At 48.6% G+C, this 15,597-nt stretch overlaps 2 protein-coding genes across 2 annotated transcripts in view; both read left to right on the top strand.

The window, feature by feature from the left end:
* LOC146868592 (uncharacterized) overlaps positions 1-15,597 on the top strand; it is an 895,771-nt gene that overhangs the window by 196,782 nt on the left and 683,392 nt on the right. The window lies entirely within an intron of this gene.
* The window catches only part of LOC146868595 (protein Niban 2-like), a 299,178-nt gene continuing 285,347 nt past the window's right edge, over positions 1,767-15,597 (top strand). Inside the window, exon 1 of the mRNA XM_085611743.1 lies at positions 1,767-2,349. Coding sequence (XP_085467869.1) covers positions 2,295-2,349 — 55 coding nt within the window. The 5' untranslated portion in view covers positions 1,767-2,294. The remainder of the gene's footprint in view (positions 2,350-15,597) is intronic.

Genomic DNA, 15,597 nt, shown 5'->3' with positions numbered 1-15,597 from the left:
TGCGAGCGGCTCCCGCGAAGCGGGGGCCGCGAGGCGTTAAGTGCCTGCGGGGGGAGGGGCCGGGAAGAGGAGGCAGCTGCTAACGCCGCCAAGCAGCCTGGTCCTCGCAGTCCCGGACTGAGCTATACAAGGATAAAATCACCCCCTCTCGGCACAGCGGCCACAGCGTCCTCGTCAATGTCCTCAGGAGAGCCTTCGTTGTTCAACAGCATGAGCCCAGGTAAAAGTGAATCAGTGGCAAGCCTGCGAGCGGCACCCTACAATACCTGTGACACTGCTTGTGTTGTGGTGTAGTTTCTCCATACCTGTGACGCTGCTTGTGTTGTGGTGTAGTTTCTCCATACCTGTGACGCTGCTTGTGTTGTTGCTCCATACCTGTGACACTGCTTGTGTTGTGGTGTAGTTGCTCCATACCTGTGACACTGCTTTTGTTGTGCTGTAGTTGCTCCATACCTGTGACGCTGCTTGTGTTGTGGTGTAGTTTCTCCATACCTGTGACGCTGCTTGTGTTGTTGCTCCATACCTGTGACACTGCTTGTGTTGTGGTGTAGTTTCTCCATACCTGTGAGGCTGCTTGTGTTGTTGTGTAGTTGCTCCATACCTGCGACACTGCTTGGATTGTGGTGTAGTTGCTCCATACCTGTGACGCTGCTTGTGTTGTGGTGTAGTTTCTCCATACCTGTGACACTGCTTGTGTTGTTATGTAGTTTCTCCATACCTGCGACACTGCTTGTATTGTGGTGTAGTTGCTCCATACCTGTGACGCTGCTTGTGTTGTGGTGTAGTTTCTCCATACCTGTGACGCTGCTTGTGTTGTGGTGTAGTTTCTCCATACCTGTGACGCTGCTTGTGTTGTTGCTCCATACCTGTGACACTGCTTGTGTTGTGGTGTAGTTTCTCCATACCTGTGACACTGCTTGTGTTGTTGTGTAGTTGTTCCATACCTGTGACGCTGCTTGTGTTGTTGTGTAGTTGCTCCATACCTGTGACACTGCTTGTGTTGTGGTGTAGTTTCTCCATACCTGTGACGCTGCTTGTGTTGTGGTGTAGTTTCTCCATACCTGTGACGCTGCTTGTGTTTTGGTGTAGTTTCTCCATACCTGTGACGCTGCTTGTGTTGTTGCTCCATACCTGTGACACTGCTTGTGTTGTGGTGTAGTTTCTCCATACCTGTGACGCTGCTTGTGTTGTTGTGTAGTTGTTCCATACCTGTGACGCTGCTTGTGTTGTTGTGTAGTTGCTCCATACCTATGACGCTGCTTGTGTTGTGGTCTAGTTTCTCCATACCTGTGACGCTGCTTGTGTTGTGGTGTAGTTGCTCCATACCTGTGACACTGCTTGTGTTGTGGTGTAGTTTCTCCATACCTGTGACGCTGCTTGTGTTGTGGTGTAGTTGCTCCATACCTGTGACGCTGCTTGTGTTGTGGTGTAGTTTCTCCATACCTGTGACGCTGCTTGTGTTGTGGTGTAGTTGCTCCATACCTGTGACACTGCTTGTGTTGTGGTGTTATTATTCAATATCTGTGTCTCATTCCATTTTGGATACACTACAGTACGTGTTCTCCCCCTGAGTGAAATGATCTCTCCCTCCTGCAATCCCCCTCTTGTCGGGGGGGGGGGAAGCAATAAACTTAGGCTTCAAGGCGCTACTCCTGCTCGCGGGCGCCCTGGCTCCCTGTGCCATGCAGAGGCGTGCCCTGCCAGCCTCCACTTGTGAACAGTCCGTGCTCGGTGCCTTGACTCGGCTAAAAATACCCAGATCCAGTAGTATCCGTTAAGATCGCGAGCAAGAGAAGAAACCACACCTTTCAGCCCCAGACGGAAAACCAAACACATGGCAGGGCCAGCAGGGAGGGTGTGTCAGCGCGGGGGGAGGCGGAGGGAGCGGTGACACTGCCCCAAACATACAGGATCGGGCTTGTTCTCCGAGCGCAGCCAGCCAGTCTCGCTCGCAGCCCCGCTCAGTGCCGGGAGTGAGCGCATGGAGTGAGCCTGACACCCGCGGCCAGCAGTGCGAGAGAGGCTTCGAGGCGGCTCCTGCGTCCTCAGAGGGTCTGCGCTCCCGAGGCCCTCTGCCGCCAGCTCAGCCGGAGGGTCCGCTCTCTGTAGAGCATCCCCTCTGCCCGCAGGAGGGAGCGCCTCTTCCCCCAGCAGATCTGCCCGCAGGAGGGTCACCGGCATCGCTGCTTCTCGGTGACGCTGCGTCTCCCGCCCGCCAGAGGACTTGAACCCGCGCCTCGGATCCGAGCCCGCTCTCTGGTCGCTGCTGCCGGCTCGGGGACTCACGGATCACCATGGGGGACGTAATTTCAACTCACCTGGACGAGGGCAGGCGGCAGTACATCTCCGGTAAGAACCAGTGCCACGTGCCGCTGCCTCCGCTGGGAAGGGAGTTGGGAGGCTGAGGGGAATAGGGGTGAACGTACTACAGACCATGCACTGCATGTTCATCATACCCGCTGTACTGAGCCCGCCCTAGCAATATGACGGGTTTCTACTTTCGGACATACCGGCAGGGCGCCTTCAGTTTCCCAGGCTGTGCTCTGAGACGGGTCACTGAGAGACAGGCACTCAGTCAGCGAGAACGATTCACTCTGTGCACAGCATTGTATGATTACATATTCTCTAAAAACGTACTCAGACCGGCCCTTGAGATTTCCTCAATGTGATAATGTTTAAAGGAACTCAGTGTGCAGTGAAAGTTATTCACACTATACACTGTGGTGAGTAACACCGCGGGTGCCCACTTTGAGAGGTGTCGGGGAGCTCCGAGCCGAGAGTAAGTGTTCATGGAGGGTTACTCGCAGCGATTATGTTCATAGGCATTAAGGGTGCGCTCTGATAGCGTCACTGAGGATTACTAGGATGCGAACTAAGAACTAACCTGGCTGGTCACTGAGTTTCTTTAGACTAGTCACTGAGGGTTATTCAGAATAAATAGCCTTTGACATTTCCCTAGGATGGTCCCTCCAGAGAGATCGAAACTGGTCACCGAAGTCTATGCAGCCGGGCCAGTGAACAGCTGGGAGCGGCGCCGAGCGGTTCCTGCGAGCTGCGGAGTGCGCACTGTGATTTGTATGTTCACGGAGTTAGGCTGGTGACATTCATGGGTGCTGAGGCTAAACTTCACAATTTAAAATGTGACCTGCGCGTGCGCGATCATAGCCCGGCGCCTCCCCCCCCCCCCCAGCCCCGCCCCCCGGGGCGTGGTGGGGAGCGCTGCGCTGCCCGCTCGGCTAACGACGCCTCCTGGTTACAGCCAGGCGCCCTCCTCCCTGGCATCTCCGGCTCCGCTGTGACCGGTCCCGACTCCCAAGCCCCCAGATGCAGGCAGCAGAGGGCAGGGCAGCCTGGCACGAAGGCCTCCGTCTGTCTAGTTTAATTCATCCTGCCTGCCTCGTCCTGTAGCCCGCCTTGTTCATACAAGACTTCCTTTCTGACCCTCAGATGCTGCCCACATCCTCCCAAGGCCTGCCTCGCCTTCTTTGCCTCACGTCTCCGGGGTGCCACTAGCCTACCTCGGTTCCACCCACCCTTCCTCGGTTCCACCACCTCTGCCTTGATTACAATCACCCTCCCTCTCTCTCCCCATGCCTTGGTTCCACCCACATGGTTGCACCACCCTTCTTTGGTGTGGTCCACGATGCCTCGATTCCACCTACACTGTCCGGGTTGCACCCACCTTTCCTTTACTCCACCCTACCATGGTTCACTACCAATGCCGCCCCACCCCTTGCCTTAGTTGCCTTGCCCCCACAAGCATGCCTACTCTCCTAGGGGCCTTCCGTTGAAAGACAGGAACGCACAAACCCGGGCTCCGGCAGGGAAGGGGGCAGTGCCTCCAGGGGGCGGGGAGAACACGGGGCGGGGCCTATTTTGGAAGCAGGATGTACGACTTCTCTGTTCTGTCTCTGCACTCACGAGCTCTGAGGGGGATTCCTTCGGTGCATCACGCTGCACACATCCGTGATTGCCTCGCTGAGGCCAGGGAGTGCGCGTGCATGGAAATGTGGCTGGGGGGAGGGGGTTGCGAAGATCCCCTGAGGAGCATAATCTAGTGAATGTATAACCTGCATTGCACATATAATTTTCGACCTGTTTTCTTAGGTGTGCAAAACATTTTCCACGTGCAAAAATGCTCCCTCCTAAAAATATGGAGCTGTCTGAGAAACGTGCCACCCTAATTGCAGAATTACTCCAAAGTGGTTTTCAATTAAAGAATATGTATGCGGTTAGGGTGTCGAAAGTCACCGTGAGTGTGTGTGAGTGACTGCGCAGAGATGTATGCCAGTGTGGGTGTTCCCGACAATCCGAATGGACACCCGCACCCTCCCAGGCCAACACCCCTTAATTAATCTTACGACTGAGAACAGTTCATCCACCGGGCGGATGTTCTACAGTTGCGCCCCATCTGCATCCATGAATATTCAGAGATCCTGGGTGTGGAAAGCATTATATTTCATTTACATTGACCTGTGCAATGGCACCGCTGCCTGCGAAGTCTTTTCTTGAATGATGACGCAACCACCTCCTTGACACTCACAGCCACTGGAATTATACGGCAATCAGTGGATGACCAAACCATGCACCATGGTTTACTAAACTAAGCAACAAGAAAGGGAAATTATGCAGCATAATGCATAACATTCTGTGATACTGTAATACTAATTTGTCAATTCAGCGCACCATCATACAGTCTGGGCCAAAGTTCACAAACCACTGCAGCCGGACATCTCCTTACCCTAAACAGGCAGGTTGGGCCACCTCACTCCTGCCGTAAAGCACTCCACTGGCTATCAGCAACCAGAAATGGTTGTATGACACAAGCACGCATGCCTAAACCACACATGCCTTAACCACATGGTCTTTACAAAGACAGCGTCTTTACCATGTATGCCTTTACAATGAATGTTGTTGTAAAGGCATGATTGGTAAAGGTATATGTGATGTAAAGATCACAGCCCCCCTTGCCCTGAGCCCTAAAATTCGCCCCCCCCCCTGTATTGTAATCTACCCACCTCAGCCCCCCACCCCTAAAACCTACTCCCAACTCCCCCAGACAACTTACCAAACAGCTTCCCGGTCCTTCCTTCTTCCTGCCGCGATCCTTCTGGTTCCTCTCCCCGCCCATCCGCTCAGACCGCTAGAACACCGACTGCCTTAACCATGCATATGCGCGGCTAAGACATATGTGCAGAAATGCCATGCGTGCTTAAGCCCACGTTGTAAAGGCCGTTTCCCACCAAAAATGCATCTTTAAAGCCTTCTGGATTGTGCATTGGGCAGTGCATGAGCTGGGACCTGTCGTTTTACAACCCAAACTCAGACTATAAATTCAAAGACTTTTCAGACCACGATATGCCTCATTGATGCTAATTCCTTCGTTCCTAAATATGTGCATAGGGGCTCGCTGCTTCTCAGTACAGACCTGCAAACTATGCAACAAACTGTCAGAGAAAACCAGACCCGGCAACAATCATTTGTAATTCAGAATAACCATAAAATCCTGGCTGTTCTCGTAATCCAAGACCCCGGTACCTCTAAGACTCCAACTGGTTAAAGCCCACTGCCAGCAAACCTATCCTCCCATCTCTTTACTTGTACCATAAGCTTAATATGCGATCGCAGCCACTGCGTCAAGTTTGGAGTACACCGTCTCAAAACCAGCAATCTAGTCTCTGCTACCAGCATCCTTCTCTCATCCATGCTCTACTGAATCGCAACCAGTGACTCCCAAGTCTAAAAGCATGTTGGGATTTTGATAAGAGGTATAACAAGCATTGGCATAGCCAATAGCTCTCGCCTTTGGGACCTTATAAGTGTTTAGCCATGCCACAGTTGCATAACTAAATACTTATAAGGTCCCAAAAGTGAGACCTATTGGCTATGCCAAGCGGCCGTGCGGCCGCGAAAGTGAAAGTAATTGCAGTAAAGCGCAGCGTGCTCGCCCGTGCACTGTAGCTCTAGGCTGGCCTGGTAGCACTTTTTGGAGCCCTCTCAATAAGTCTCGCCAGACCAGCGCATGCACTGGGTCAGGCGAGACCTAAAAAAGCACCATAGTATTAGTGTAATAAAATTCCTCATTACTACCAGCTACATGCCTGAACACAGCAATTAGTAATTCAGGAAAACCAGTGCAAAGAGTGCGCACTGTGCGCTGGACCACACGCGGCACTTGATTGTAACTTTTGATCAATTTGGGATACAAACAAGTTTTATTTCATTGAAATATGCCAATGTTTGTTGCAAATGGTGGATTAGGTTTCAAGAGCAGGAAATTCATAAATATGCAGAGAACGCATGGCTGCATAATTTTATAATTCCAGTAGCCGTATACAAGCATAGTAATAAAAAGCATCGCCACTGTAATGATTGCATACGGGGCTCTCTGCAGCGGCTTAAGGCAGCATGTTTGCGCTTTCTAAAACACACTATGATGTGCGCTGTTGGGTACTTTTAACACTACAAGCAGAATCACCTCTAGGAGGGGTTCTCAGGAGAGCAGTGTGCTGAGAATAGAAATCAAAGGGTGAATGTGGGAAAGGAATCAGGAATCCGCCAGTGAGAGGGGAACAAGAGGTAGAGAAAAACAAGGAACGTACATTCCCGTGTGTACGGTCACAGCCATTTGCAGACACCTACAGTCACAGATCACTCAGGCAAACTGGCAAACACATAGTTACACATTCATTCACATAGACATGCAGGCACACGCAGCCAGTTGTATACAAACACCGCCACGGTAAGCACATAGGTGTATTTCCCACCATTAACATTGCACTAAAGTGATGAATAGTAATGGAATGTTACTCAGAGAAATTTCTAGTGCTTAGATTTGAAACTATTTCATCTTTACTTTTGTACTTCGTGAATGTTGCTAAGTTGCAGGGATAAATCGAGGTGTGGGCACCAAGTACATTGAGCCGCAGGGACTCAGAATGCACCACGCCAATGAATACCACTGATAAGGCCCGACAAGGCTGAAACGCCATTGGGCGTGGCTTTGTTCCCATTCAAAGGTAGTGTGCCATTCCAGGTTGACTGCTTCTTCTGTAGTTAGGCCAAGACCTGTTTGGATCTGTGACGTTACAACGCGTGCCATTACATCGCATGCTATTGCAGCGCAAACATTTACTTCGACTTTCTGTCGGGGGAGCGCAGGAAGTCGGAATATATAAATTTTCTATTCCAACTCCAGTGTGTGCAACAGTAGGGACGGTGTTGGAGTTAAATCCAACACCTTCTACCCACTGCTGCACACCTTTTGCGTTGCAACGGCATGCAATGTAATGGCATGCGTTGTAATGGTTGTGTTGTTAAGGTTGTTTCCGTGTGGTTCGTTGCATTGCGTAATCACATACACCAGCTGAACTCAATAGAAAGGATTGTTCTCTGGATGAAACCTCGGCGGTTAAGAATGATTGAGCATTACTCATCATTGCCTCGCAAGGCCAGTGTTTATGAGGTGAAGTCACATCTACCGCCTTGTTGGAAATGTATGTGGAAATCATAATTATGGGAGTTGATATCTAATTGCACCGCACACTTTTGATACCTGCTGTATTCAAAGATACTCTGGACTCAACAGAAGTATAGAGATTTCTTGACAGGTTGGAGTCTTTGAAAACCTCACAGTAAAGCGGTAAATTTTCTCATCTCCAGACACCGGCTTTTCCACCTGTTACTGTATTGACTTGTAAAGTTCTCAAGGCCCTTTATGACCCTTTCAGCACCTGAGATGTACCGCTCTGACAGATGTGTTACTGCACAAATATAATGCTTTCTTCACCAGTCATCTGTATTGGAAGCACCAGCAGTGCACATAACAAGGCGTGAGATAGTCATCAGGGCTGGCGCACACACACCTGAGCTCCGATGCCGTCAGCATATCCCTAGTACAGGTGAGTGGCGCTACCAGGCAGGGAGGTAGATGAAGGGACCTGACCAAGGCCTGGCTCATGACAGTGGCACACCTCAGGCTACACCAAGCCAGAAAGAGGACACGACGGCTGCCCGGGGTCATTGAAGTAGACTGAGGTAGAGCCGGAGCTGGATCTATGCTTTGTATAACATTGAACTGGAGCACACCACCGAAAGCAAATGAATGAAAGGTACTTAAATGAAATATGTCAAAAGTATGATAGCTGAAAAGAGTTTCAAAATGTATTTCATCCCCTTGATACATAAAAAAGACTACTCTCTTGATAAGACATTTTTAAAAGTATACAGCAATTGTGGTGTTCCATCAAACAAAGCAAAACAGACACATCCTACAAACAGGTCATTTTTTTCTGGTATTGGCCTGTTCGTGGAATCTGTCTGTTTTGCTTTGTCTGATGAAAAACCACAATTGCTTTGTATGTTAAAAATGTCTTATCAACAGAGTAGTCTTTTCTATGTATCATGGGAATGCAATAACGTTTGGAACTCTTTGTCATATTTCATCTAAGTACCTTTGATTAATTTGTTTTCGGTGGTGTGCACTGAATAATACTATACATTTAACTTATTTCCACGCTTCACAGTTTATTGCAGCAGAAGTGTTTTCTGTGATTAGCACCTACCTAATATTGGTGCGTTTTGGCTTTTACCAGTGCTGCGTTCTGCAGTAAAGCTTTGCATTGACAAGGAATGAGTTCAAGCCCTTGTACCTTCCACGGTCTCCCATTATCCACACTGCCCCCCCCCCTCAAAGAGCACCCTACATGCAGGAGCATGCCTCATCTAAGGCCTGAAGAAATGTGACCACATCTGCTCCATCCTGATTAGACCACCCTGCCTACAAACCAGCTGCATCAGCTACAGATTCATCATGAGCTGCACCCTGTCTATCTGGCTGGCAAGCGCTCCATCTTCGGTGGCTCTCAGCACACCTGCAGCCAGGGCGCCATCAGACTGGGCACAAGGTGGTGCAAAACAGGTAAAAAAACAAGGCAACACACTTCTCTGTCTGTGCATTGAGGATCTGCAACAACATGCCCACATCCAGCCGGACTGCCTGGACCCTGCTCCAGTTTGGAAAGGAGCTGAAGACATTCCTCATTAAAGAACGCTACACCATGATTCAGAATCAGCCAACCTTTGCTATTAGACACCAGCTACCCCTCCTAGCAGACACTGTCTTTGCCCCTGTAATGCGCTTCGCTGCCTTTTGGCTAAGTTTGTGCTACAGAAATACCGCAGACAAACTTACAACAAGGTTTGGCTAAGCTGAAGGAGTCCATAGCTGGCTGTCTAGGTCTCACTACGTAAATTCCGGAGTTAATTCTGCTGGGGAGCCTGAGGAGTAACTTTGTAATCTGAGTGAAAAGCTTGTTGTGAATGGCCTCTGCTTCTGTTTAGCCTGGCTATTCAGCTGAATCATAGAGGAAGTGACGCCACACCCCTGCTGACCCTCACAATGACATCACAAGAATGATCATTGCATGACACCTGATCCCGGTCACATCCCCAGAAGTGGTCTTTTTTATGCTGTTAAAAGGATAGAATTGCATAAAATAGTCCTACTAGAAGTGCAAACTACTTTAAAAAGAGAAAAAGGCTCACAGTCGCAGATAAAATGTAGAACTTTGAACTCCAATGCGCAGGATGTGCGCCAAATCTGCAGTCCACTCAGTCACCCCTGACAACTAGACTGCTTTCAGTGTTCTGAAAGTTAGCAGCACACACCCCACAAGAACGGACTCTTGGCGCTTAGGAATCATATTTGGTACATACAGTGATGGTTCTCACTTGAGAACCTCTGATGGCTGAGCAGCTATATCTTACCAGCGGGTATTTTTAAAATGTGGTCCATTAGATTGCAGAGATCTTTCTACGCGGCAAGGCGGTTCGCCCACTAGCCTATAGCATTAACGCTTTCCTGCAGGAGACGTCATTGGGCCGGAAGTTAATACGTAAGTGCGCCCTGTGATCACATTGCACTGAGGGCACTTCGTGCCTCTAGTAGTCGTATCAGCGGGAGCCCTGGTAAGTAACATTAAACTTGTGGCGTTATCTTGATGCAGACGAGCGTTTAGCTAACTGTCTCGCGCAGGCCAGGCAGTGAAACGTTCCACGTGACGTCAGGCGTCCAAAGACTTTGCATGCCATGCAGCTGGAGGGTTTCTGTGCCGCCGGTGGCTTCCCGTTGCATGTCAGCTTAGCACTGCCCATCAGAAAAGGAGACGGGCTCCGCAGTGCTTAATTTGAGCCGGTGGTTTCTGGCACGGCCGGACTGCCCATTAATTCCATCAGGCATTTTCCAAGTGGGCTGGAGTCTTGAAGGGCAGAGGGTCACTGCTGTCGCCTCTATCACTTTCACCAGTTTCCGCCAAGTCATTACAAAAGGCACAGCAAGTGCTTAAGGTGACGGAGAGGGTAAATGGACGAGAGGGGAAAAAGAGAGAGAGAGATGAGGACGGTAGCAGGGCTGGTTCCAACATTTTTGCCTTGGCTACTTTTGGTTCCCAGTCCGGACCTGGTTCTCAGCACCTGCACTTAATCATTCAATACCAGTGCTTCCTGAGCACCAGTGAAGGACATATTCATTTACAGGGAAATGAAGTGATTTGCTCAGAATCACAGGGTGTTGAGCCAATGCAGGGACTCGAGCCTGGGTCCCCGGCTCCGAGGTCAGCAGCCCTGGCCATTGGGCCACCCCCCGTGCTTTCATGGCTTGTAGTTTTCGGCAATGCTAACAGGAGAAATGGGCTGGTGCAAGCTGCCTCCTGACGAGAGGCCCAGCACTTAAGTTTTTTTACAAATTAACCACTGAGGGGCTGGTCTATAAGGAACCTGCGAGAATTCCTGAAAGGCTGGTTTGGCTGGGACGAGGTCGGTCGCATGTCATAGCAACTGATTGTAACTGTGCCTCGTGTCCTTGCTCTGGTCTTTCCAGCAGTCCATACCCTTCCCTGTAGGTCGGCCCACCTTCTCTCAGCCGAGTGTCTTTGTTTCCATGCCAGCAGGAAGCACTTTACGCCCTTGTCCCTGACCCCTGATCTCAATCTCTGAACCTGTGGCACTGACAATGCTTGAAATGGAATGAGGGCGTGACCTAACACACATAATCACTGATTATAAGAGGCGTGGCCCACGTAACTCTGGACCTTGCCTGATATATGTGAAATAGAATCTGGTGCTTGACAAATTCATAAATCGGGCTCCATTCCAAGCATGCTGTTAAATGTCTACACCTGTACATGCCTCTGTTTGCAAGGGATGTCAGAAGTACATGTCTTTCTGTAAAATCCATTTTTTTTCGCCAAACAAATTTCGGCAGGTCAAACTTGCTGAAATTTAAATGGTTAAAAAGGCTCGACAAATAGTAGGAAATGCAAATGTTGGTGTGGGTAAGCACAAACATGTGCATGTTCTGCACCTTTTCACTGGCCCACTCACAATTGCCATTACATGAGAGGTTGGGAGACAATCTACAAAATCATGTACATCAAGTTGGAATACACAAATACATTTCAAATTTTTTAGGGCAAAGGGAGATGAAGTGATTTGCTCAGAATAGTATAATGTTCAGACAAGCGCGGAGGCCCACAGATTCCAAGGTCAGCAGCTCTGGCCGGCGGGTCATACATCCTCCACATCTCCTCCCTGTAACATTAGGACTACTGGAAATATGTGATTGTGCATCCGCGGCGATTTCCCCATAATTATAGATGGGAGGCATATGCCACATAATCTGCAGGTTTTAACAAACAAATAAATGTTGTATCTGGCTCAAACGGTTCAAAAGTAACTGTAATTGCAGGGACACGTTGCCTCTCAGTGGAAGGCTCTTTGCAAAGCTGAACTGGTCACCTTTCTTTTGCTTATTGCTATATTTGTGTGCTAAAATGCTACTAATGAGGTGAAACCAATTCCCAGACAGTGTTAACAAGTGTAGAAATGACAAAATAATGAAGTAATACTGTTACAAAATGTGCCGCATTATGACGCATAATTTGCAATTTCTTGCCGCATAATTTACTCGACACTGCCACATAATTCCAGTGGTCCTGAGTATATTCACTGGAGTGGGCAGCATACATAATTTGCATACAGTACCACCCCCACCAATAGGTGTGGTCTGGTACATTTGACATCTAGTTGTTGATTTACCATGATATGTTGATAAATTGCTAGCAGGGTACCAAATGCAAAAGCATTTTCCTGGGAATATGTAGTTTGTGTCTTCTTCAGGGTTTAAAAGAAAGAAAAAGAGAGCCCCCTGTGAGACCTATTTTCAATGTCAAATTTTACGTCTCACCTACTAGACAGTGCATGTTGTGAGGACATATGCTGGGCTTACAGAGAAGATACTGGAGCCTGCCAGTTGCTTATGATTGGTTGTTTTCCCTCTCACTCTCATCTGCCTGTTCCTTATTTGTGTCCCAGCTTGCCAATCTTCTGTTTTCCCCCTCCCAAGGAGCATTTTCTTTTTACCATCACTTTTGATTGGCTGGCTTCTACACTTCCACTGCTGGCACTAAATGTTTCTTTTTGGTTAAGCACTCCATGAGATTGCATGCTTTTTCCAACTATCTCCTTTGTGTACTTCTCTTCTGAGGTGCTCTGTGTTGGCTCCCTGTCGTCATGAGCTTTTCCCCACCCTCTCCATATAGCACTGGTCCTCATCTACTTCCCACCCATGCGTTCATACCTGTGTGCTTCTCCCTACCCGCTCCACTTTAATTACTCACCCATTGTTTCTCCTCCCCACCGCGCCCTCCTCTCTTGCCCATTGCTTCTCCACACCCCTGCACTCTTTCCCTGTTGCCTGCTTGCCCTCAAACTCTCTCCTGCCCGCTTCACTTTGCTGTCCCATTGCTTCTTCTTCCCTCACCCACACCTTCCATATTGCTTCCACCCCTGTGTGTTCCTCCCTCATTGATCCCGACACGCACTTAAAAAAAAAAAAAACACTTTAACTTTTTTATTTTCCTTTTAGTTACTGATTAAAACCCCGATCAATAACCAAACAGAAAAAAGTACCTGTGCCATTTGAATGCAAGGGGCTGGGTCAAAGGCTTTTTTAAATGTAATTATTTAGCTTTACTGCACCCATTCGAGGATGCTTTGGAGCATGGCTACAAAACATTGGCAAAGTTAATAAGTCCAAACAAGTCCCAAAGGTGAGACCTATTGGCTTTGACAATGCTTGCTTTGGTTTGCAGGCCACAGCCCTCTTAGAGCACTTGGTGCTGGTCCTCCGTGGTGTCTCCTGTAGATTAGTAGCACCCCCTACCTTGGCCATTGAAGGCTGCTCACAGGATGGAAGTGCTGTTGAGCTCACTCCATTTTTGTTCTTAGCCGATAAAAACAAGGCCTTTGAGTTTAACATTAACAACAATGGTTTATTACAAGGGTCACAGTGGGGTAGAAATGGTGCCATGGGCTCTCGTGGTCCAAGGAAATGTTCCTAAACCAGCTCTCGGTTTGGGACCGAAAACTGTCATAATTCTGGTATAGTGGGTCCCTCACAGCCTGTAACCGATGCCTCTTCACCTGCTGCACTAATAATAGCTACCCCTCAGGCTATCCAGCAACCCCTGGAAGAATGAGACAAGCAATTATTCTGTTTAGTGTTTTTTGGAAACCTTGTAACTCACACTCTTATAAGGCCTTCAGCCCAGCCCGTACACTGTTGTACATAATACACCAGGCGCGCAACACCCATTGGACTCACAGGGCTTCAGCCCCCCCCCCCCCCCCGTCGTGTGTGGCAGCCCGGGATGAGACACCTTCCCGGGCAAAAAAGCAGCCGCACCCGAGCACTTCACAGGTCTTTAAAAGACCATTTGCATGTTAATGGGGCCTCGCTGGTGTTTCACCCCTTCTAAGAGCCCCTGCAGCTCCACTCTGCCTATTGCTTAAAGTTCAGCCCCCCCGAAATTTTTGCTCAGCCCCCCCCGAAATTTGGCTCTAGTTGCGCCTCTGTAATACACAGTTAACCTGAGTTGCATCTGTAACACAATCTGGGCATCTCAACTAGGGTGAACACAGACCCAGATATGTGGCAATTGCAAATTCACTCTTGTGAAATTGTTGGGCAGTGTATTCCCTGGTTAACCACGAATACCCATGATGAGTGGGTGCGAATAGCAAACCAGAGTTTGCTCAAAGTTCCAAAACATCCCCATCGAGACAACAATTGGGTCTTTTTCTTTATATTTATTTTTTTGGAGTTTTATATATTGCCAACAAGACAATTTCGGGTGACCTAGTGCTTTACAGATAGTGTATAAAAACAAGAGCTAGAACCAGAAGTACATGTGCTTATAGTATGCAGAGGTATAAGAACACAATTCCAGGCCTAATCCTATTCCAGTGTGACCAGAAGCAACATACAAATAGGCGGTAAGAGTCCATCATGAGGAAAGGGAGGGGAGTCCTCAGTCCAAGAGGAATTCGTTGAATAGTAAAATGTTTGCTTCTTTGCTGAAGATGGATGTGGATGGGTCGCATCTGATCTCGGTAGGGAGAGAGTTCCAAGTTTTTGGGTCAATTCCAGAGACGGATCGGTTGTAGGTTTTCTTTTTCTTTAATGTTTGTGGCTCTAGAAGTAAGGAGCTAGTGCTTCTGGAAGATCTGTTTTCACCCAATAGGGGCAGTTTCTAGGACAGATAGGAGTGGGTATTGTGGTGCAGCGTTTTGTGGGTCAAACAAGCAATTTTGAGATGAATCCTAGCCTTGTAGGGTAGCCATTTCAGTGATTGAAGGTCGAGGGTGATATGATCACTTTTTTTTGATCCACTGATGAGCCTAGCTGCTCCATTCAAAGACGCCTTCAGCGGTGCAAGTGAGGTTTTCGGGAGACCCACCAGGGTAGTACTACTGTAGTCTAATTTCATAAACTCAAGTGCATGTAATGCAGTTTTGAGGTCTGCCGCGAGGAGGAAAGGTTTCAGTTTCCTAAGGATACGCAACCGATGGTTAGCTCCTCTAGTGACAGCACTGATTTTTTTTTGCGTGGAGAAGGCTTTGTCCAAGGTTATGCCAAGGGACTTGTCAGAGTCAATGGTGTGTGGGATACAATTCAGGAGAAGAGGGAACCAGTCTTTGGTATTAGGGGTGGTGGTGGGCACTGAGATCAGTAAGAATTCAGTTTTGAGGGCATTGAGTTTGAGGTGGTTACGAGTCAACCAATGTTGTTTGTAAAGGTGTTGTGGATATTGATGTCATCAGGGGAGGTGCTTTTCATATAGAGTTGGGTGTCGTCCACATACATGTGGTAGGGGATGTGGGTGAGTTTGAGGATTTCAGTTAGGGCCTCATATATAGGTTAAACAATGTCAGGGAGTGAGTAGAGCCTTGGGGAATGCCCAGTGACAGCGGAGACTGATCGGAAAGAGTGTGGTTGATTAGGATGCGCTGAGATCTGTTGTGTAGAAAAAAGGAGAACTGTTTCAGCACAGTGCCGGAAAGACCCATTCTGTGTTCTAGAAGGTTTAGAAGGGTAGCATGGATGCTAGTGCCAAAGGCTGCTGATTGGTCAAGGAGGATTAGGAGGCAAGATTCATTCTGGTTCTCCTCTTTCTCAAACTGTTCCTATTGGCCAACATTAAAGCGTGAAGCTTGTTATTTTCTACAAACCGGTGCAGTTACTGTGGGTATTCATGT

The sequence above is a fragment of the Triturus cristatus genome, chromosome 1_2, assembly GCF_964204655.1.
Source record: "Triturus cristatus chromosome 1_2, aTriCri1.1, whole genome shotgun sequence".
Taxonomy (NCBI): Eukaryota; Metazoa; Chordata; class Amphibia; order Caudata; family Salamandridae; genus Triturus; species Triturus cristatus.
The sequence above is the reverse complement of the archived record's forward strand: the minus strand, read 5'-3'. Positions and strand labels throughout refer to the sequence as shown.